Raw genomic sequence first — 24,652 nt, 5'->3', positions numbered from 1 at the left:
TATTAAGATATTTGTACTAGAAAACCAGACCAAAAGTAATAATTGGATAGCTTTTTTTTTAATAACCTGAACCAGGTGAAGCTAAAATTGCCACTTGCGTTCTGGGTTGAACATATTTACAGACAAAAACTGGTTTCTTTTATCGTAAATGGAAGATATGTATATTTTCTGACATTTTTGGCTTAATTGCTGCTCTTATTGTGTGTTTGTTTTAATCAAATGGCTGTTTTGAGTTTAGAAACTAGACCAGAAATATTTAAGATGTAGTTTTCTGTGGGTATATATTAAAAAGCCCCTGTTAGTGCAGCTCTTCACAGTTTCTCCCACGCGTCTTCCTTTCTCATGCAGCACAGAAACAACATGGCTGCATCTTTAAAGCAGATTTTACTGCCCAGTTTGCCATTACCTGTCGTATCTCTGAAGTGCTGAAATCACTAGTTGTTTTCTGTTTTCTGATGATTATCAGTGAGAATTTGAACTCTGATCTCACAGGCTTGTGTGAAAGTCTCCTGCCAGACTGCACCTTGTTAAGGAAGTGAAAAATAGGAAGAAGCTCACAGGTGAATCGATACGTTTGTGTGTTAATGGGGCTTTTCTTGTTTGTTTTTTTAAATGGAGAACAAGCAAAAACTGTGACCTAAAATGTTGTTGCCTGTTATGAAGATGTAGGATGCGTCTTCTGTTTGTATGCTTCCTAAATTTAACGTGTCGTCTGTGTCTGCAACATGCTGTTTTAAATAAACATGTAAGTGACATGAAGGCGCACGAGGCTGTGGTGACGGCAGACTTGTTGCAGTTTCTGATGAGACAAGGGTGCATTTTCTCACTTCTTCAACTGTTTCAGGAAGTGGGGCAGAGCTACCAAAATCAGGAAACTAAAGTGTTGCTATTTATACGACTCAGCAAAGGGCCAGAGCTGGTAATCGCCGGGTTAGTGTGAGCTGACGAGCGAAAGAGAGAGCTTCGGTGGAGCTGGAAAAAAGGAGAATATCTGGAGGAATGGCGCCGCTTTTGGGATGATTTTGTGCAGATTTGAGCCCGAACTATGGAAGGACTCCCATCTATTACTGAGTCAGGTGAGTGTCACCCGTTCCCTAAGACTTTTACACCCAAATATCACAAGTCCTCTCACTTCCTGCTTACTTCTCTGGGAAATTACCGGAATTTACTCGTTTTTCGATTATTTTAGCCATCGTTTTTGCTGAATTGCATTTGGTCGGGCTTTCATTGAGAATTAACATCTTAGCTAAAAAAAAAAGAAAAAGGAAAAAAAGAGGAAACAAGCACGTCTGCATCCTGTGTGGTTAAATGCATACAGCAGCTAATTAATAAAGACCACCACACACACATTTGGCGTTGATTCGGTTAGTTTTGGGCCGTCTCCGCAGCAGATGCCAGCGCTCGGCCGCTGATGAAGGCGAGCGCTGCCGTTCGGTGTCTAGGAACAGAGCTGAACTCGGCCCGATTAGCGACTGTAATGAGTCAAACAGAATTACTCAGAGCTGTGTTGACACACAGCGATGTTTGCTCAACTCGCCGTTGACTCACACAGTTCACACATTCATCCCTCAGCCAGTCACCTTGACTTCCAGCAGCTGGAATGCTGCACCGCGTTTCACACGACCTGCTGCAGCGAATAACGTCGCTGAAATTTACCATTACACTGCAAAAACACAGAATGTCAGTATTTACAAGCAAACAATGTGGCTTCATTATTCAAAGCTTAGTTATGAACTAAATATTTAGTTGGTAAATAAAATATTTAGAATATTTAGCTCCAATATGTGGATAACATGCTAAATATTTATTTTATCTCCAAACTAAATATTTACTTAGTAAAATAAATACTGAGTTCACCAACTAAATATTTACTTTGAAACTAAAATTTGGTTAGCACAATAAATATTGAGTTAGCGAGATAAAAACTGATCCAGCAGCTCTAAATAACGGAGAATGCTAACCATTTCACTCCATCCATCCACTTTCTTTACACCCGGTCGGAAGGTGCTGGTGCCCATCTCCGGGCGAGGCGGGGTCACCCTGGACAGGTCGCCAGTCTGTCGCAGGGCAACCATTTCACTCCTAACTACATTTGTAGGTCTCAAGAAACTAAATATAAATATTTAACAAGAACTTTTCATCAATTTTAAGGAAGTATTGCCTTAAGACAAGAGTCAATTTACTGCTGAAAAGTTAGTTATAAGTTAGTTTTGTCTAATTTCAAGTTTACTAAGATATTTGCATTAGAAACTAGACCACAAATATTTGGTAACATTTTGTGTGTTTGCAGTGTAGTTTGAATCAGAAGAGGTTGAGGTTAAACCCACTGATTAAAGTTTTCTTTTTCCACCTTGGTGCATTTTAAAAACGCGCTTCAATGCTTTGTTTTGCAGCCATGTCTGAGTTTTCCTCGGCGTTTGAGCTGCTGATTCTGCACACGGAGGAGGCCCAGGAGTGGGCCGCGTACCTGCAGCAGATCCTAAAATCCTCCAAACATTTCCGCCGGGGCTCCGTGTTGCTCTACGCCGTGAGCTCGGCCGATCAGCTCCACGGATATAACTTTGAGGATTTCCAGCGCTGCAAATGCATCGTGGTGCTGCTAACGGGATTCTTCCTGGACATCCTGTACGACCCGGATCTGCACGGCGCGCTGCACAGACTGCTCTACCCTCCACACAGGGTGGTGGCGCTGCTGTGCGGCGTGGCGGAGGCCGACATGAACATGGAGTACTTCGAGGACTGGCCGAGCTGGAGGAAACTCTACGCCGACGACGAGCCGGGCGTTTATGTTTCTACCGTTTTGGAGTCAATAGCTGACAGTACGCAGACGTTCATCACCAAAACAAACGACTGGAATTAAATATTTATCCACATTTTGGTTTGAAACATCTGCAGAGATTTGATTTTAACATTTGGAAATTTCAATTTTACCATGTCTTTAAGACGGACAGACGGATAAAACCAACATTTTCTAAAATTAATTTAATAAATTGTTCTTCCAATTCATTTAATTTATTTATTTCAAACAGGATTTTAAAAACAAGAAAAGAAGCAATAAGTAGGACAAGAGAAAATGTGAAAAGGAGTAAAAAGAAGTGAACGTTATTTAATCCTATCTTATCGTAAAAAAGTAAAGTAAGTAAATATTGGGCCCATTTCTCTGATACTGATACTTTTTATTACTTTTTGTTGATTTATCATCAAACTTCGGACCTTCAGGTGTTTTTGTGGTTTTTCCTTTAAATTGTTTTGTCCAAACAAGGACAGAATTTGGACAAATTTTATAGCTGTCTATGAAATACTCTAAAAACAAATTTATCTGGAAAAAATAGAAAAACAAAGAAAATTTGTGTTTTTCCACATAAAGTACAAAAAACATTTGAGAGCAAATAAAAAGAAAATGTTGAATCAGCGAAGTGCAGACATTTATAATTTTAAAGTAAATCAAAACAAAATATTTAAACCAAAAACATTTCAAGAGGGAAAATGAAGTATTGATCTCATCATATCTGATGTTAAACCTATTAGCCATATTATCAATATTTTGGATCGATCTAAAGCTTTCTTTGCATCTAAAATGTTTTTATTCCTCCTTAAACCCTAAAAGAAGAAGGATATTAAAGTGTTTATCCCAGCTGTGCCTGATAAATTGGAAGAATTTGAGGATTTTAAAGATAATTTTTCTGTTTTGTTTGAAGGCAGACGAGCGGAGGCCGAGCTTCAGAGCGAATATCCTGCAGCAGAGTCGCTCATCTCCGCCGCAGCAGCGGTTTCGCCTCTCTCCAATGAAAACCCCCCGGCAGGTGGAAGCGAAGAGGCGGAGCCAGAGGAGCAAAGCGAAACGTTCCTGAAGGAGGAGGAGCGAGCGAGCGGCGAAGATTCAGCAGGAGAACGCATCAGGTCACCGACCCAACCAACATGTCTGACCGTTCAGCCCAGCAGAGTTCAGTGTGGGGTGAGGATGAAGAAATAAAAACCAGAGCTGGGCGACACCGGATAAATGTCCGATTTTTGATTTTAATGGAGCTTATGTTTGCTTTCTTTTCTAAAAAGATAAAAAATACAGAAAATATTTCTAAAAAGTGATGTATTAGAGCCAAACTACGAGAATTTTTGTTTAATTACGAGATATTTGATTAATCTGTAAGACTGATTAATCAAATAGCAATAATGTTTGATTAACCGATATGAATGATTAATCAAATGCATATTTGATCATAGATAAAATTGATTAATTAAACAGAGATGATTTGATTAATCGTAAGATCGGTTCATCAAATAGATATCTTTGATTTATTAATAAGTTAGATATTTGATATCTCGAACAAAGATATTTGATTAATCGATAAGAATGATTAATCAATCAATCAATCAATCAAATATTATAGGTAATATGTATTCTGGTTTGTTCTGTTCAGGATCAAGAGACGATTTTCATCGTCTTCAGCAGCAGAGTGGGTTTCGGGTCGCCGGTGGAGGTGGAGTTCTCACCTGAAGGCGCGGCGTCCAAACGGGTTCTGGCCTCGGTGGAGAACGAGTTCACCGTCAGCGTCTCCGCACCAGGCGAGCATCGGCAGGAAGACAGTTTCTCTGATGCATTTCCTAAACACTATCTCATTATCTTTGTGTTTTCTTCTGCCATTTCTACACAGAAATGCCTGCAGGCGTGACTTCGCTCACTCTGCATGCCGACGGCTCGCGTGTCGATCTGAGTCCGGTCACATTTTACACCAGCATGGGAGAAGTTAGCCGGTATCTGACACAGGCTGCTGACCCCGTGAACTTCATCTGCCAGGTGAGACACTTCTGCTTCCTCTTGTCTGTCCTGGTTTTTCAGTTTGTTTGCTTTTTTATTCTTTGACGTTTTTTTAACTGATTTTTGCTTGCAGGCCTTTAACTTGACCTCCAACTCAGCAGAATCAGTGGACACATTGCTAACGGACTCGTTAAAGTCCAGGATGCCTCCATCCGGTCTGCAGCTCTTTGGAGTCAAACAGATTGAAGAAGACAATATGTCAGCCTGTGAGTAAAGTTTTCTGATTTCATGTTGAGCTAAAGGATTTGAGGTGATAAAACCGCAACCCTGCAAAAGCACAAAATCTCACCAAGTATTTTTGGTCTATTTTCTAGAGCAAATATTTTACCACACTTAAAATAATAAAACTAATTTACAAGTAACTTTTCTGCAAGATATAGGAACCTGTTTTAGATCAATACATGTTTAATATTTATAAAATAGTACTAGTTTCACTGACAATATGGAAAAAATTTTCTTATAAGTGACATAATATGCAAGGGAAACTAGAACTTTTTCATCAATATTAAGAAATTATTAATTATCTTGCTGAAAAGTTACTTGTGAGTTAGCTTTGTCTTATTATAAGTGAAATAATTTATCTGCACTAGAAACTAAACCAAAAAATACTTTTGCATTTTGCAGTGTTCCTATGCGATTCAGCTTGACTTTAATCTTCCTTCACTGCTCGGTCTGGGCTTTCTCCCATTGAACTGGATTACTCTGAAAGAATTTCGATGACCAGGAGAAGTCGTTGCTGCTTTGTTATACAACTGCATTCGGTTTGTAGTTTTAGCAGTGACAAGAAGGATGAGAACGAGACCGTTCAGTACAATGACGTATTAGCATTGTATATAAAAAAAGGAGTAAAATTCTAGAAAAAACGTGTAAATTTCTGAGCAGTGAAGCTCAAATGTTTGCAAGAAAAAAACTCAGAAAAGTAAAAAAGATTCAACTTTTGAAATTGAGAAATTTTCAAGTTTTTGTTTTTTTTTTAGAAAATTTCTAAAATTAATCTCAAAATTTTCATTTTTGTTACTTTTCAAACCCAGAAATTTCCAAGTGTTTTTGTCTAAAAAAATGTCTGAGTAGTTAATTTTTAAAAAAAATCTTTTTCTTGCAAAATTTTGACCTTTCAAACTCAGAAATTTCTACTTTTTAAAGTAAATTTCTGAGAATAATCTCAACATTTCTGAATATTTTTGGTGGAAATTCAGTCTGAATGCAGGGTGAATGGCCCTAATACATTGTCACAGTTCAGCCTGTGTTTTCCACGCTTCTAAACTCTAAGCTAACATTGGCATCAGCACTTCTCCTTTTGCAGTGGCAGATGGTTGTTAAAAGTGCAGACAATTTCTGGTAAACTTAAGCGTCAAACTGGAGCATTACAAACAAATGGGTAAAGCTTAAAACGTCGACACCTTGCCTCCATTTTTTCTACACAGACTTTTTGCCTTTAGTCTTGCTACTTTCTGTGCTGCAAATCATGAAGCGCAACATTCAAACTTTATGCAAATGCAGAATCAGATCAAGCGCATGCAGCTACTTTACTTTACAGCTACATTTACAACCGGTGCGGACATTATCTGGCTGCTTTAGAGAGGAATCACGTTCAGGCTGAGAGGATTTTATTGCTGCAGATGATTGGGAAGATTATAAAACAGTGACTGAGATAAGGCTGTGTTAGATCGTAGAATCATTACACATACGATACACAGTTGTCCTTGAATACATCCTGTTATTTTTGGTTAATAAATGAGAACCGGTGTTGAGTTTCTATCATGGAGCTCTGGCTGTGAACTTCCTCCTCGCACCACTCCCAGGGTTGATTCTCACCCTGAATGCAGCAGCAAAGGGGATCGGTGACTGGGACTGCAGAACTTAAACTCAGTTTGAATCATTTTTGGCTTAAAGAACTTATTTTACAACCTCGTTTTGTGAAAGCTAGCTTCCCCATTTTAGCTCCTGCAACAAAATCGATGATAGATAATTATATATGCATGTGAGCGGACATTGGTCTAAATTCATGCATGATGCGTCCATCCACTGTCTGCCTGCTTATCCTTACAGACAGAATAAACAAACATTCACATTGATACATAAAGTCAGATTAGAGAAGCAGTCGCGTTTTTGGACGGTGAGAGGAAGTTGCAGGAGTATCCAGACAGAAACTGCGCATGCACAGGGAGAACATGCAGAAAGACTCCAGGTTGGGATTGGAACTAGGAACGTTTTGATGCAAGGCAACAAAATAACCAGGCAGCCTCATGCAATGTCTTAAAGTGTGGGCAAACTGTCCTGGTACAGTGAGAAACTAGTGAGTCTATTTTAGGAACTAATCTGCAAACAGTTTCACAAACTCCTACCAAGAACTTCTGATCTAGTTTCTACAAACAGCTCAGCAGACATGAAGTAAGACAAAATTAGGTTACATGTAACTTTTCAGCAAAACATTAAATTATTCTGCTGGCAGATAATTTCACTCACAACAAGATGTTTGTCACAAAATAAACAATCTGCCAATGGAACAAGTACCTTTATTTATGTGGTAAACTAATTATCACACTAAATGAATATGTAGCATGCAAATATTTAGTTTGGTTATCATGCTAAGTGCTAATCAATTACCATGCTAAATAAAATAATATTTAGCTTCTGGATCCTTAGTTTGGAAGTAAATATTTAGTTGGTAAACTCCTTATCTAGCTTGCTAACTAAACATTAAGTTTGGATCTAAATATTGAGTTGGTAAAGTCAACATTTAGCTTGTTAACTCAATATTTAGCATGCTAATCAAATAGTTGGGTTTGCTAAGCACATATTAATATTTAGTTGGTAAACTGAATATTTAGCTTGTTGATTAAATATTTAGATTGGAGCTAAATATTTAGTTCCAAACTTAATACTTAGCTGCTAAACTAAATATTTATAATGAATAACATATTTTGTTTCTCTAATTTCTTCCTGAAAAGTTATTTGTTAGTTTTGTCTTATTTCCAGTGTACTAGAGTGTTTGTAGAAACTACACCAAAAGTACTTTTTAGGATTTTGTGTTTTTGCAGTGCATTGAGAACAAAACGGATGTGTAGACTCTTTTTTTGGACACAAGCAGCTTTTTCCATTTACCCCTGAGTAAACTCTCTCCTGCTTCTGCTTTCCAAATGATGCTCACTTAGTTCACGATTTAGATTTACAGTCTGTTTGTGTTTCAGATCAGCGCAACGAAGAGCTGCCCACGTTGCTCCACTTTGCGGCCAAATATGGCTTGAAGAAGCTCATGAGCTCCCTCCTGCGGTGCCCCGGGGCTCTGCAGGCTTACAGTGTAATGAACAAACATGGCGACTACCCAAACACACTGGCAGAGAAGAGCGGCTTTCAGGACCTCAGACGTTTCATGGACGAATTTGTGGTAAGTTCACTCATGAATCGATTAACGAGTTAATCTGAAGTTGATTGCGCTTATCGATCGATTAGCAATCAAGTTATAAGAAGCCATTTTCTTAAAAACTTGAGTTTTCCCTTTTATCAAGAGGGCTCACCGTCTTTACATAACAGAAAGAGCTATTTTTTCATAATATGCTGAATTTAACCAAAAACATAATTCAATTCTAACTTTATTTTGTGTCGGCTGTACTAAATACTGACTAAATAAACTGAAAATTGTGGTTTACTCACATCCTCGCGTTGGTAGCACATTATCATTTTTAGTTGAGAATTTGAACTGGTCCGTCTTGCAGCTCGGCTGAATCAGCGCTATTAAGGTAATATATTTTTATATATTAAGAATATAAACATATAAAGTGTTTATATTTCAAAACAGAACCGCATGGAATCCATTTAGCATCCCACACCGGGCTCTCTTTGGACCGTTTTTCTTTTTTTAAGGGATACCGCCGCCTTCTAGATTCTGTATTAACGGTTCCGCTTCGTAAGGCTGCCCAGCGGCGCCCTCTGCTGGGTGGCGGCCAAACTGCGGCCTATTGGAACTTATTTTAATCTAATAAACAATTAAGTCGATTAATCGTTTGCATCCCTACATAGTAAACATTTTTAAATGAAACATTTATAATCAGAGTTTAAAAGTCTTGTTGGAACCCTCCCAGGAAACGGCAGACCTGCTCCAGTCGCACCTGGAAGAAAACTTGAACTTGGATAATGAGCCGGAAATCTACGAGCCGATGTCAAATTCTTCTCAGGACATCATGATGAAGTACTCCAGCTGCACCGAGGATATTTATGAGTCGATGCTCGGCCTCGACCCTGAGTGTGCAGAAGACTTATGTAAGATTGGCTCTGTGATAAAAATACTTCAAACTCTTTCAAAATGTTGCTGATGGTGTGACACGATTGTTGCAGATGAAGTCATGACTGCAGTAGATGAGAATCCAGAAGAAGCTATGCTCAGGAAGTTCTTCCAAGGTATTTTTATCTATTTAATTTACATCATACAGTAATATTATTAATTATTAATATTACCAAAATTATAGTTTTGGCATTTTCGTTATAGTTTATCTTTATTTCGTTGTCACTATTTATTTGTCGAATTCGGTTAGTTTTAATTTGTATTTAGAGTGTGTTTGATAGTTTTTCTTAGTTAAATATTGTTTAGTTTTAGTCTAGTTTTTAATAGTTATAATAGTAGTGTTGGTTAAAAAGTAAAAAGTGAAAGTATTGTGACTGTGCATACAGAAGATACCATTTCCAAAAATGTTTTCAATTACTGTTGAACAACAATCAGTTCTGGCATTTTTTTGTTAGGTTGTTTCTTTTATTTGTTTAACAGAAGAGCAAGACGTAACATAAAAACATTTCAGATTTGACTTTCTTTACAGATAATATATTTTAAATATTGCTCCTAATAGTAGCCTGAACAAAGTATAACAAAGGTATAACTAATGGCAGAACACATAAGCAAAATATCAGGATAGAAAAAAACAGTAAAATTAAGACTCTAAAGCACAAATAAAAATAAAATCTGGGGTTAACAGCAAATTAAACTCTGATATAATTGAGAAAAGTTTGATTGCTGGTTCTGCATGAATTTTTTTTTAAAGATGTACAAAATAATAAAGACTCGTTCTTTTAAGTTGGTAAAGATTTTGTATGTAATGTAAAATTTGACCAGCAGGATAATAATATTATTGATGAAATATTCAACTTTTGTATTCCATATATTCAGTTTTCATTACTTTGTTAGTTTTTATTCAGTATAATAACCTCATTTCTGAATGTATTTGTTTTTTCCCGTCTGGCAGCGAAACCTCACGCCGACGAGAACCAAGTGAACGCCGTGCCGCCCAGAGCCGAGAACCATGACAGGAACGAACACAACAACTTTGATGAAATAGAGGAGGAGGAGGACCCGTACAACATCTGTCCAGAGGATATTTATGACACCGTGGATACAAACAGCACCTACAACCCGGGAGTCCAGAACCGCCCTCCAGCCCCCATCCCCAGACCCGAGGCTGAGCCCGAACCTGAACGACCTGCAACCTACATTTCCAGAGGTCTGCTGTTTACTGCTACGTTTTTACACACAGGGCCGGCCCAAGGCATATGCAAGTTAAACAGGTGCTTAGGGCCTCCACACCACCAGGGGGCCTCCAAGAGCACCAAGCCAGCAACATGCATATATAAAATAGCACTGAATAATATGAACTAATGCTATTACCCGTGGAGAAAGCATTTCTACATTGTTTTCATAGTTGTTACATAAATAACCGTTAATCACATCCTGTGGAGAGACAACAACCTCAAACTGTGGCAGTGGCAGCTAGAGTGGCACTAATGGCTGCCGGAAACTCCTGTAGCTTCCGAGTGTCTGCTTTTGTGTCCGATGCCACGGCTTCTGTGGCAGGTTGAATGTTGAACATGAATAAGAATAAGTTTATTTCGAAAGAATAAAACTGGAATCGTGGCAGCGGCCACTGACACCAGAGGTGCCACTACAGCTGCTGCTGCCACGATTTGAGATTTCAAATTCAAAATATGCTTTTTAGTTTGTTACTCCTGTAAGGTTAAAATCAGTAATAATGTAAGCTCATTGCAAATGGTGCTAATGACAGCAGGTATGTTACACATAGTGATAAACCATCTGGTGTTGGTATGGGGGGGGGCACAAATAAAAATCTGCCTTGGGCCTCAGAAAGGTTTTGGCCAGCCCTGTTTAAACCCTTTAAGTTAATTTCCTCTGATTAAAAGTATTAGTTTCATTAAATGTTTTTGTGTTTTTTATTTGCAGTTTTTTCAGATAGAGACGCGTCCAAGCGTAACTCGGTGGACAGTGAATGTCCTGCAGGTAAGACGGTTTCTGTTGGAGACTTTTAGTCTCGTGAGAAGCAGCAACATGCTTTTAAACCCTTTAAAAAAGTTTAAAGAGCTTTTTTATTGACTTATTTATTGTTTCACCATGGTGGAATGTAATTTAGCAACAACAATTTGTGAATTTTGCAAACTCAGATATTTCTTTATGGAATATGCACTTTAATCATAAACATCTCTGGACTTTGACACCTTGAATTTCCCCCTTTCCTTCCTGTAAATTACATATTTTCTGCCTGTAAATTGATGATTTACAGGAAGGAACAATTCAAAATTCAGATCTTTAGATATTTTGCAGCTAGTACGACGTGTGGTTTTGTGTTTTGCTGATGTGTTGCATTATGGCCACCGGTCTCAGCCTTTTCAGGCTTTACTCAGTCCTGTTGTGAACTTTGACACTGAACATGTTTACTTAAGACCCTAGAAACTGAAATGCAGCTTTTATGGCTTTTCTCAGAGTTGCATGTTTTAACATTGAGGAAAAATGCTGAGATGTCCACTTTTGTAGCTTTGACATAATATTTAATGTGCTTTTGTTGTATTGTTATTTACACTTTAAATCATTATATGTCCAAAGACTACACTGGTAGTGTGGTAGGTGGTAATTTGGATTTAATTTTAGCACTTTTTGCAATTTTTAAATGCATTTGATTAGAATCTGTTGTTACAAAGCAGCCAAAATATATTTAGTAGAAATAGAGAAAAAAAAACACGTAAATGGAAATTATTGAGTGCATTTTAATTTGTCGTACAGTGAATTAATTTATTCACTTCATAATTTAGTCTAATCTTTCCTGGAGTAAATTACCAGATCTTGAAAAGAGGCTCATATTTTTGCAGCATTTTCTGACATTTGTTATTAGGAAAATGAAAGACGATGTTGGTTTATTTTCTGCGGCTGCAAACACAACCTGAGCCTGTTGAGCTGAACAAACGTATGTAAACCTTTGTGGCGTTTCTGCTGTGAGACATGCGAGAGTCTGTGCCACCAGCTTGGTCAAATAAAACCAGCAGTCATTGCTGATAGCTCTGTGGTCAGGGTAAAGTTTACAACCATATCTCCTTCCAACGAAACAACTTCCTTCAGACATTAACGCTGCTGAGAGCAGCTCCACTCTAAACTTCATCGATTTACAGCCGCGGCGTTTCTTTAGATGTAAACAGGCAGATAAGATTTGTCGAATTAAAATTAATTTGTACTGAAGTTTTGAGCCACTCACAATTTTAGAAGGTGACTCAAAAAAAATCGAAATATTTGAAAACGTGGGGGGAAAAAGCAGTAATTTTATGTTGTTGCAACCCAAACAAAGATGGGAAAAATATATAGGGAGTTTAAAATGTTTATTATTTATACAATTACTACTATTACAGTATTTTAAGCTCGAAGGCAACAGTTGTTGGTTTTGTAGACGTGGCTTTTATTCTGCGGTTGAGTCCGACCACTGCCTGAAAAAACCCTCAGATTCCCCCAGCACCAACGTGTTTGTTTCTCAGAAGTACTTCTTTTAGGTAGTTCTTAAGTATTATTGTTCCTTTAACTCATTTAAATTAATTTATTGGTTTTTCTTTTACCTCTACACCAATATGTACTTATTTCTGAGTTTCAAAACTAGAAATTTTTCAACATTTGAAACTTTCTAAAAGTTGATAAAAACAAGTTAGTTTCTGAGCTTGAAATGTTGAAAATTTGCTAGAAAAACGAAACGCAGATATTTTGAGATTGATCTCAGAAGCTTTTTAGAGCAGAAGTTTCAAGTGAAATTTACACTTCAAACTGAAGAAGTGTAAATTTCAGTGTGAAAAGTCCAAAATTTGCTGCAGAAAACTCCCAATTTCCAAAGTTTTTCTGGAACATTTTTTAACCAAATCTCCAAATTTCTGAATTTTCTTCAAGCATATTTTGACTTTTCAAGCTCAGACATTTTCAAGATTTTTCTACAAAGTTTCTGAGATGAGTCTAAAATTTTCTAAAGTTTTCTTGCAAATTTTCTGTTTCAAGCTCTTTTTCTACTAAATTTCTGATGTTAATCACGGAAATTTGTAGCAAATTTTTTACTTTTCAAACTTAGAAATTTCCTTGTTTTTTCTATAAAATTTCTGAGTTATTTTCTAGCAAATATAAAAAATTTTAGGCTCAAACATTTCCAAGGTATTTTTAACAAAATTTCTGAGAAAAATTTCTGAGGCAGAAACTTTCTCCTCCTTTTTTCCTTTATGCACAAAACGCCGTCCTACTCCTGTCATATGTGTCCTGATCAAAACAATGAAATATGGGGAAAAATAAAATATTCATCCCACTTTTCTTTTTTTCAGCTCGCCCTGTGAGCGAGGCTCCCTCCTCGACCTATGACCCCTACGGCGGGATGAAGACCCCGGGGCAGCGGCAGCTCATCTGCCTGCAGGAGCGGGTCAAAGTGGGGGAGATAACGGTGGACGAGGCCGTCCAGGAGTTCAAAGCGTGGCAGTTCGACCACGAGCGGCGCGCTAACTCTCTGCGCTATCAGCAGGTAGATGATCAACAAACATCCTCGTGTGATAGCAGCGCCGTAAACCTCACATTTACTTCTTCTTCCTTAAAGGACAACCTGAAGAAACTACGAGATAGCATCACGAGACGTCACAAAGAGAGAGAGAAGACGGGGCAGGAAATCGGTGAGGTGTTTGGAGTTGACATGTCGACATCTTGTTGTGTTTCTATCTGTTGATGCGCCGCGATCACACGACTTCCTGTTGAGCTCATGGTGTCTGATGTGGTCTGCTTCGTCTCTGCCAGATTATGAAATAAGTGCACCGCTGCAGAGGAACCTCTATTGGGGATCCAACATGACAGTAGAGTGCGACGTGTACGAACCCACACCCAGAATGGTGGCTCCACCCCCTCCGGTGGCTCAGCCAATCAAAAGAGGGAGCTGGAAGACTGGCAGCACGTCCAGCACATCGAGTGAGTCTTTTTTATTTTATTTTTAGGGATGAATATTATTGAATACAGAGTAACCTATTCGGAAAAGAGCTGCACCTGTGATGAGCAAGCGGTGTGTTCAAGGTGCCTCCAGTAGATGGGAGAAAAGGTTACCAGGATACACATGGAAAATATTTTCCAAAAAAAGAAATGAGGAATAATTTCTATATTTAGAGGCTTACTCTCTCCAAAAGAGGAAATTTGAATTGCAAAATACTGTAAATCAAAAGTATTGTTTATGATTTTAAGAAACAGTATTTGTTTTTGTCTAGTAAAGATGTGGAAATGCCACAAAGTAAATACATCTTTTATTGCAGTGGCATAATATTAAACAAAAAAAATATATATATTTACTGGCATGCAGTGGGGGAAAAAATATAGTGTTAAAATTCACATTTTGCATGTTTTTATACTTCCATTTGGGTCATTTTATTAATTTATTAAAAAATAATACAATAAAAATACAAAATTTAATTTCAATGCAGTAGGAAAAAATATCTGGTGTTAAAATTCACATTTTGCATGTTTTTATGCTTCCATTTGGGGTTTTACTGCTTCAAAAAGCCCAACAGTCTAAAAAAAAACACTCTGCTGGTTTTTTTTGTAATAATGTGTTTTGGTGTCTGGGAAATGAGTCGTTTCTGCGACGTTTCCTAGCAACCCCAGTGGAGTTCCACCCGTAACCTAGCAACCCCAGTGGAGTTCCACCCGTAACCTAGCAACCCCAGTGGAGTTCCACCCGTAACCTAGCAACCCCAGTGGAGTTCCCCCCGTAACCTAGCAACCCCAGTGGAGTTCCCCCCGTAACCTAGCAACCCCAGTGGAGTTCCGCCCATTGGACACCCGTAACCGAGCATCCCCAGCTGAGCTCCAGGACGTTTGGTCAGCTGGTTTTACTGCTGTATTTCCTGTGAACATAATGGACTTTTTGAAGGTTTTTTGTTACCGCTGCTCTCCGGTTACACTTTCAGTATCTGGTCATGAGAAAATGCAGAACATGGTTCTATTTTTACACATTTAGTTCATGAAATAGCTCAGAAAGGTTAAAAAAAAAAAAAGATCTATTGATCTGTTTTTTCCTGTTTCTAAAAATGTTTTGACCGATTTGCACTGTAACTTGTTTAGTCAGTGAATCAAAAAGCCTCAAATAATAACCTCGGTTTTAAAGAGAAAATAACATATTTTTGATAAATATGTACTTGAGGAAACGTTTCATTCCTACATTTTGATTATTCAAACACAGTTAAATGAGATTTCTTTGCAGAAGCTCCAACTGGTGTTGTTTATTTAGGTTTCAGAGTTAAAATCATTCAGAAATTTGCTCCTGACAACATGTTGATGTTGACAGTAACTTTCTCTCTGTTGATTTTTCTGTGCAGCAGCAGCAGCCGTACTGAGTGGCCTTACGCCGTCACTCACCACAGCTTCTCACCTCAGACTAACTACAAATCACGTGTTTTCTTTTTACTCCAACTTGTTTTCTTTTCACTTCAGGCACAGAGAGCAACCGACTCAGCACTCACAGCAACTTTAGCCTCAGCAGCGGGACAGAACCGGACTTCGAGGTGAGCTCAGAACCTCGGGTTTGTCTTGGTGCACTGCAAAAACACAAAATCTCACCAAGTATTTTTGCTCTAGTTTCTAGTGGAATATTTTAGTTCACTGGAAATAAGACAAAGTAACTTTTCAGCAAGAAATAATCAATAATTCCTTAATATTGATGAAAACTTTATAGTTTCAGTGGCAGATTATTCACTTATAACATGGAAAAGATTTATTTTGAAATTCATCAATATTAAGGATTTATTGACCTAAAACAAGCTCTTTTATCTTGTATTTGTTGTACTTGTAAATCAATTTTGTTTTATTTCAAGTATGCTGAGATATCTGCACTATAAAATAGACCAAAACATAACTTTGTGTTTTTGCAGTGCAGAGAGGTCAGTGATAATATATGCAGTAACATTTTTTTCACATGACTCTTTCCACCAACAACAATCTCCTTCAACAGATGACATCTGTTTTTAACTAAAGTTTTGTGTGTCTAGAAACTAGACTAAAAAATAACTGATTTTCTGTTTTTGCAGTGTAAATCGTGCCGTGAGAACAAAAACCTTGCTCTCAAACCTGATACTTTCTCCTTGTAACTCAGAATCGTGACTGAGAAATCTTTGCTTCAGATTTTATCTTCGCTGCAGCTCAAACATCTCGCTCATATTTTGTATTTGATGATGCATAAAGCCGTAGCCGTTCGTTAACGGTGGGAGTTTTGTTTTCATGCTTTGTTCTGTTTTGTGTTTTGGGAACTTTGACTCTCAGCTTGAGGAAGTTCTGACCCAAAGTCTGAGCTCTGCATTAATGTTCAGTTAATCCGGCTATCACTTGTGTCAAAACCATGTGTGGAATTTAATGTGTGATTTTTAAAGCGGCTCCATCTTGTCATAACAAAAGAAAGTACACCCTGTTTAATTGCATCTATACCAAAAAAGGAACAATAAAAATTATCAGAGCCTTTGACAGTTGTGCAAATCAAATAGAAGAGGAACTATTATGCAAAACTTTTGTTTTTGTTCTTCCATTTTGGTTTACTGCTTCTAAAAACAATGCAACCAGGTTTTTGGCAATATGTTTGTGATTTTTGGTGTCTAGAAAATGAGCTGTTTCAAAAACCTCCAGAATGTAACGTCCCAGCCCGTTGCCTAGCAACCCCAGCAGAGTTCTGCCCTTTACCTAGCAACGCAAGAGCTCCAGCACTTAGGTCGCTGTATTCGCTGTGCAATGGCTGCTGGAAAAGCCAAGAGTTCTGTTGTTGACTCACCATCCAGAAACCACTTGCTGCATTCTTGTTGGCTGTACAGGAGGTTCTACTAATGCTTTTCAAAGATGTATGGTTGTATAATTGCACATCTGTTCGCAATCATTTTTACATGCGAGTGTAAGCGTTGAGTTTTGGGGGCGTGGCCAGTAGCAGCTTATTTGGATTTAAAGTGACAGAGTGACGATTTTGTGCAAAAAATGTAATGAGCATGTTTTGTTTAGGCCTCCGATCTGAACCTATTCAAGGAAGCACTAGGTCACCTTTAAAAGACATTTAGCTTTTCTTTTTCTTCATATTTACAGTTTTATTCATTCATGCTTATGCAATGATAAACTAAATGATAAATCTGGTAAATCTTAGTTTTCGTCCTTCCTGATACGTTAAGCGTTGCTCTGACTGATTTTATTTTCCCTGTATGGTTCACATATTTAATGTTTCCCCTTGATCTTTAAAGGACGCAGTGGAAAATCTTCCTCCTCCTCCTCCTCGGCCTCCGCGACCCTCTGACCCGGCGCCCGGCATTCCTCCACCCAGGCTTCCTCCGCGGATCCCAGAAAGGTAAGGAGGCGTAATTAGGGGCAGAAGGTGCCGCTGAAGAACAACCAGAGAGTCAGTTGGTGATAAAGAGGAAGCGTTCACACTTCAGCGAGTCTGCAGCTGTGAGCTGGAGGGGAAGAGTAAGACAGTAATAATATAAAAAAAATACAGACCTATAAATATCTGCAGTGCAGAGTCACATTCTCAAAAACGTTTAGGTGACAGTTTTAGACCGAGGTCCAGAAATGTCATCCTTCCACCAAATTTAACGGCTGAGTTCAACATTTTCCAGAAGAAAAAATGCAAAGCGTAAATTGTTTGTGTCTTTTACACAATAAAAAGATCTGCGAAATAAATATCTACTGATTAATATCCTGTGACCTTTATTATTGGCATGATGCAGAATTTCCAAACACTTTATTCATCAGAACGACAGGAGTTAAGAAGGGCAGACATTAAATGTCACATGTGCTGCTTTAACCTGAAAGCCTGATATGGAGGTGCGATTCATCTGGGTGGGTTTGTTCATCCGAGCTTCGTGGAACTGCAAGATCTTATCAGCATCGCTGTTTTTAGTTTGATGAGGCGACACATTTACATTTTTTTTCTAATCCGAGAAGACTAAATGTTTGTAAGTAGGCCGCGTGGTTTGATAGATGTGTAACAGCGACATGGGAAAGTGCAGCGCTCTGTGAAAAACGCGCGTTTGATTTATTTACAGCCCGAGAAGCTTTCAGAGAACAAAACGACGATGCAGCTCAGATGCGTCTAATTCTGTCGCAGCAATAACCAATAAATCAATTAATTACGAGATAAATTAAAACAAACTCAGTCATTTCTGTTTGCATGATTTATCTTTTCTCTCATTCTACCAAAAACTGGAAGGTAAAAGTCTTCAGTTTGGTGTTTTGGTCTCAACTAGCCGTTTGTTTTAGGGTAATTTTGTTTACAGTCTTCATAATTCATTTCATTTGTTGTTTTCTTTACTTATTTTGAGTTTTTAAAATGTCTTCCAGTGTTAAAAATTATTAAATTTACATCTAATGAACATTTAAGAATATGTTCTTGTATTATTGTAGAAACTTCTTGAAGAATTTTAATTATTGAGTTACAGCATTTAATAAAGTATTTTTTAATTTAAATTACTGATTATTATATAACAAGATTATCATCAAAATAACTTTTGTTGTCCTTGCAGGTTTAAATTCATTCTAATTTCCAGCTAATGGCAAAATAAAACTGCTATGCAATTAAATTTTTTATTTTAATGGACCAGAGTCAGAACCAGGACATTTACTATTTAGGATTTTAACAATAATTAGCAACATTACAGTTTTAACTATTTTAATGTGAATTCTTTCCCCTTTTTGCTGCTCAGCATTAAATTAAACATTCAATTTTCAAAAAACAAAGTAACTCGGCCATGAATATGTCACATTTATTCCAAAACCTGATTCTTAGTAGATAATATAAAATAATGATAATAAACATTTTTCAAACAAAGTCTATAAACAGTGTCAGGAAATTTTTCTAACGTTCTAATTTTTTTTCTAGAAATGTTCTGGGATTAGTTTCAGGATTTTCGTGACGGCTGTGTTTTCTGCAGGGTGCCAGAGACGGTGCACGAGCGCTACATTTCCTGCCCGACGCGCGCCCTTCCTCAGAGACCCGCGCCCAGACAGACGCAGGCGGCGCCGCCGGTTCCCCGCCGCCGGTGATGGCCGGCCGCCTGCAGCCCGGTCGGACTGAACCACCGGTACCAAGGAGAACTGGTGGCTCCCTGCGGCTGAACGTGATGCTCTGGAGATTTTGTTTTGTGATCTGAAAAAAATAGTGCGAATTGTTTCTGTGAATTATGTTTTTTATTTGACATTATAATGAATGTAAATAAGATATTTTTGTAAAAGTGCCATTTAGGGTCACACTAGATGTTTAAACCCCCAAATTAGTCCAACTAAAGTTCACACATAAATCTGTTGTCCATGTTCCAGCATCACAGGGAGGATATTTAATTTATTGAGTCCAGCAGGAGCTCAGGATGGTTTTTATGGATTCTTCTGTTCCTTTAAGACACTTTTTATGTGTTTTATTGCACATGAGAGCATCAGAGTCCAGGCAGATGATTTGGTGTGAATGTTGCAGGTTTTAATTGTCAGCTGCGTCGGGTCGGACCGATGGACCCGTCTCCAACAGAAACGCCTGTAAATTATGTATGAAGACTGGATGTGCTGCTGTAAAATATCAGTGTAAATTCTGCCTTAATGTTGCTTACTTTACCTGACCTGCTCTTGTTTGCACAGTCGAGTTTAAATGGTGTAACTTTGCATTGTTGTGCTTGATAAAAGGTTTCCCAAAGTAACTGTCGGCTGTTTGTTGCTGCTGGAAGAAATGAGTTTTACGACGGCGTGTTACTGTTACCTACGGTACTGCAGAAAGGACAAAAAGGAGCACATTTCTGCCAAAACACTTTTCAGAAAAAAATGGAAATGTATGAGCTTGAAAAGTTGAAAATGCTTGCCTTGAAATTTTTTTCAAATGTTTTTTCTAAAACATTTCTGAGATTAATTTCAAAATGTCTCTTCTTTCAAATGTTTGAAATTTGACAGAAATCTCCTTGCAAATTTTCAAAATTTGAAAGAAATTTTCCTCTGGCAGTTTCTGAGCTTGAAAATTTGCTAAAAAAAATTGCATTAATCTCAGAAATTTTCTAGAGAAAAATTGAAATTGAGTTTCAAAGTCAATTTTTTTTACTTTAGACAATATTAAATGTTTTTTCTTGTTGACATTATCGGAGAATAATGTCAACATTTCTGATTTTTTTTTCCTAACAAATCTTTGACTTAGAGCTCAGAAATATTATTTTTTCTATGGAATTTCTTAAATATCAGAATTTCACTTTTTTTTCAAAATATTCAATTTTTGAGATTCCAAAATAACCACATTTTTTTCTAAAAAAATTCTGAGGTTATTTTTCTTGCAAATTTTCAAACTGAGAAATGTTCAGCTTTTTTCTAGCAAAATGTTGAACTTCTCAAGCTCTGAATTTATCAAACAAGGACATTTCTTGCAAATTTCAAAAATATTGAGAAAAAACTCAGAAGTTTTGGCATTATTCTGAGAAATTTTCTAGAAAAGTTCAAAAATGTTCTTTTTTTAAAAGAAAATTTCTGAGATTGATCTAAAAATTTCTGAGTTCTTTGGTAAAATGTTTTCTATCTAAATTGGCCCTAATATATTGTGCCAGTTTTGACTTCTTTAAATCTTGGCTCTAAATCGGTCCAATAGCGCCCTCTCTGATTTTTGCGATGTATTGCAGAAGTGAAACATTTTTATCCTTTATCCAGAGGAAGGCAGAGTACCTACATAAAGTATTCACATAAGAGTAGCACTGTTTCATAATAAAATCACAGAAGTAAAAGTTATAAAATACTCTTAAAATAACTTTTCCCCCCATAAAGCTACTCAGGTAAATGAAATTGGTTTCTACCAAATTCTGCTTTCATTGTTCTTCTGATTCAATGGTGTCCAAACCAAAGTTGAAGACACTTGCAAGATACTTTTTCTTTTCAGTTAAATGCAAAATAATAATAATAATAATAATACATATAATAACAAGTAAAACTCTGGTTTTTGTGGAAATAAATTTTGTAAATCATTGATGATGATTTTGATTAAGTTTCTTGAAATTTGGGATTCTGTTTACTGCAAAATTAAGAGAAATAATGAAACCTGGATAATAAAAAAAAAAAAAAAATATATTTTGTTGTACCAAATACTGGAGCATGAAATAAGAAATGGGAACACAAAATTGAGAAAATCAAACAGTAAAATTAAACACCTTGGTTTTAGGCAATAATTTATAATAAAGTAAAGAAGAATATTCATTTTTTTTTTTTTTGCTCCGAGCTGTAGTGTTATAATGTGGCCACTTGATGGCGCTCTAACCTTCTGTACTTGGCAGGTGGGCTCCATCTAAATGTTCTCATCTACAAACTCAGCTGTCTGCTGAATCAAAGTTTAAATAGTAATTTATCTTATTGGTTTATATAAATTCAGACTTCCAGGAGGAACTTCCTGCTTAACCCTTCAAAATAAAACAGATTCAGTTCAATTAAAGTTTCTGTTTTTAAACATATGCTCTAAAGCTGATGTACTTTCAAAAAATATTACAGTGAGGGGGTTTTAATTAATTAAATTTCCTATTTATTGTTTTAAATAATATTATACCTACAACCTAAATCTAACCTTTGACCCCAAACTTGAAAAACAAATGATAAACCTTTATTTGAATCCAATAATTTCTCACCATCCATATCAATTAGTTACTGAAAAGTTTTAGATCCCTTTTGGTTGTTTTTGCATAGATTATTATATATTTTTAATAAGCATTTTAGAAACATAAATGTTAAATATTGTCTTCAAAACCATAATTGTAGACATAAAAAACTGAGGTTTGAGTTTGTTTAATCCACTAACATTTTTAATATTTATTAATATTCTTTATTTTTTATTAAAATTACTTATATTATTTTATTATGGGGTTGTTGTTGTTTTTTTTTATCAACTTCATTTTTATTTTATCAACTGTAAGGCAAGCCGTAAGTAGACATAACAGGCTGCTTCCTCCTGACCGGGCTTTTATTGTGAAGGGCCATGCCCCCCGGGCCGGCCGGGACGGAGGCTCCTTGGATGCGCCGCGGTGATCACGCAGGACGGTGGGGCGCTGACAGCCGGGACGCTGCCTGCGGAGCTCGGTGAAGTGTGTCTGCCACCCCGAGCCTAAAGCTGGATTACCAACACGGCGAGGTAAGCTGTCCTGACGCGGGGTTTTTATTATTTTTAAATCATTATTAATATGATTATTTTACCCTTTCTTCTCCTCTATTAGCTGAATTTAAGTCATGATGGCGTCATTTAAAGTGAGTCCTTCTCAACATTTCAGTGGTTTTGTTCCAGTTTGTGTACTTTAGTTGGTCGGTGCGTGTTTTATTCCGTGGCTGTGGCAGTGGGACAGCAGCCGCCGCTGCTGCAGTGTACACACACAAACCCTCGCCGTGGAAATGCGACCCACTCTGCAGCACTCTGCAGGGGCGCAGCTAACCACTTTACAGGCACCCCCGGGGGGGAGGGGGGGGGGTCAATGAGTAAATACAGAAATATAGAAATATGTTTTCCGCCTTAATGTGGCGCCCCTCTAGCATGGCGCCCGCATATATACATATCCAGTTTCTGTGCCACTGATGAGTTGCTGTACGGAGAACCAAGACTGACATAATTAAAAATAAAAGCAGGAATACATTTATAGTTTTTCCTTTTCCTTATATATGGGTTTTTATCAATATTTTTTATTTTTGCATTTTCCTTTTACAAGTGTTTGTTCTTTTGCCATTTTCTTTTTACTTTTACATTTCTTTATGCATTTCTTCCTCGTTATGCAAATGAGGAGGGCGTGTCTGAAGGCTTCAACTTCTCCTAACTGGTTGGTTAGCATTACACTCTGCTTGGCTCCAACAAAGATGGCCACCAGCTTATCAGTGAGCTGAAGGTTAGCAATTAACGCTAAGCAGCTTTAATTGAGGAGTACTTTTTATAACATCTCAAGGCTTAAAGGACTAATATCGGAGCAAGGCGTAGTTCCTACATTTCCACGTTTAATGTTAACGGGATTGTTTTACCGCGGCAGCGTGGCTGTGAACGGCAAGTAAAAAAATCGTCTTTTTTCCCTCCAGCGTTGTGCACATGGGCGAAATTTCCGGGTGTAAACAGTAGAAACGTACAGCATGTCTGTAGAGGTACCACAGCTCCTAAACGTTTGGGCCACCCTGAGCGATAAAGTTACCCGTATGTAAGCTAATTTAATACAGTAAAGATGAAGTGCAATCCGACATAATTGTAAATTTGCATATCATTCAGGACATTTGTGTAAATTTTGACTTTGGAGATGATTCAGAATGTCTTCCAGATGGGAACCTTGACCTTTTGGTGATATTAAACTGTGCAGCCTGACCAGGTCCTGTAGGCAGCGCATGGCCTTGTGCTGCTACTGAACAGTTGTAATCGCTCCTCCTATTGACACAGCGACATGAATGTTTAACTCGGCTCTGCGGTCCAACCAAAAGGTTTCATCCTGAACAACTGCTGCGCCACGCCAGTGTAAACCCACACAGACAACGAAGCGCTTCACTGCTTAACCAGCTATTTATAGCTTCAACAAGTGTTTTCTGCTTTAAACTAAGTGCTGTCAAATATGTAAAGAAAATGTACTCAAGTAAGGTTATTTTTCTATAAAGGTATATAGTTTGACTCAGATTCATCATCTGGATCAATAAATTTGAGTTTTTATGGAAACATTTGAGGAATAACTTCAGGTTGAAATGTTAAACACAACTTGTGAAATTTCTCAGACGTACACAGATATATATTCACACCCTGACTGATATTTGATGAAATATATTTTTAAAAGTTGCAAATAAACCATGAACAGGATATCTGATTATCTTCTTCAGTCAAACTGGTTGGTTCCTTCAAACCACCTTTTCAGAACCTAAAAGGGGCGGTTCTTTGCATTTTCCAGGTACATAATATCATTTAACAGCACAATAAAGTAGCAATGTTACCATCAGTTGTTATAAAAATGCTGCATGTATGAAACAAAACTTAACAGAAATTTGATTTCACAATTTGATGCCTTGAATTTGGCCTCTGTCTCTTTAAGAAGCCAGTAGTCTTTCTGAAACTCCGCCTCCAGCAAGTCATCAAAACAATGCTTCTCCATTATGCCACTACAACCGTTCTTACAAACTGAGAAGTAATTTTTATGATTAACTCAGGAGACACATGTGTGCCAACTGCTGCTGCCGCCAGTCTGAAGGAGCTGAATGGAGAATACCCTTTAACGTAAGCCTGCGTTAGTTATTCTAAAACCAGCGATGACGTGCTCGGGTTTCCTCCAAGTTTGTGAAGTTATTGGTGTATTTTAGTGTGCTGTCCTGGTCCAGAGTTATCAAATAACTGTCTGTGTTTTAAAAACATTTTACGTCAATTCAGAGCCGTTTTTCTGTATCGGATCGGTATCGGAAGTGAAAAAAGTGGATTGGTGAGCCCAACACGTCTCGTCCCGTGTTTTCATTCATGTTTTTACTCCCCAGGCTCGGCGCAACATGACACTAAACGGGTGTGCTGAAATATTAACCTGTGCACAAATATTTAATCACAGAGG

The 24,652-nt window shown here is 37.6% G+C and overlaps 2 protein-coding genes across 2 annotated transcripts in view; both read left to right on the top strand.

The window, feature by feature from the left end:
* Window positions 1-759: 759 nt before the first annotated feature.
* Window positions 760-19,792, top strand: pik3ap1 (phosphoinositide-3-kinase adaptor protein 1). The gene is made up of 17 exons (XM_015008007.2): window positions 760-1,076; window positions 2,394-2,819; window positions 3,699-3,955; window positions 4,419-4,563; window positions 4,653-4,795; window positions 4,890-5,022; window positions 8,008-8,204; window positions 8,899-9,076; window positions 9,152-9,214; window positions 10,051-10,305; window positions 11,040-11,096; window positions 13,433-13,626; window positions 13,699-13,771; window positions 13,893-14,060; window positions 15,573-15,643; window positions 17,351-17,454; window positions 19,040-19,792. Exons 1-17 carry the CDS (start codon window positions 1,046-1,048, stop codon window positions 19,149-19,151), a joined length of 2,607 nt encoding a protein of 868 aa, XP_014863493.2. The 5' UTR covers window positions 760-1,045; the 3' UTR covers window positions 19,152-19,792.
* Window positions 19,793-21,850: 2,058 nt separating this feature from the next.
* sorbs1 (sorbin and SH3 domain containing 1) overlaps window positions 21,851-24,652 on the top strand; it is a 74,043-nt gene continuing 71,241 nt past the window's right edge. The window contains exon 1 of the mRNA XM_088013223.1: window positions 21,851-22,239. The gene's annotated coding sequence lies outside the window, so the exon portion shown is untranslated. The remainder of the gene's footprint in view (window positions 22,240-24,652) is intronic.

Source organism: Poecilia mexicana, unplaced genomic scaffold (genome assembly GCF_051168715.1).
Source record: "Poecilia mexicana isolate PSO_F unplaced genomic scaffold, ASM5116871v1 scaffold_15, whole genome shotgun sequence".
Taxonomy (NCBI): domain Eukaryota; kingdom Metazoa; phylum Chordata; class Actinopteri; order Cyprinodontiformes; family Poeciliidae; genus Poecilia; species Poecilia mexicana.
This window is presented reverse-complemented; position numbering and strand designations above follow the sequence as displayed.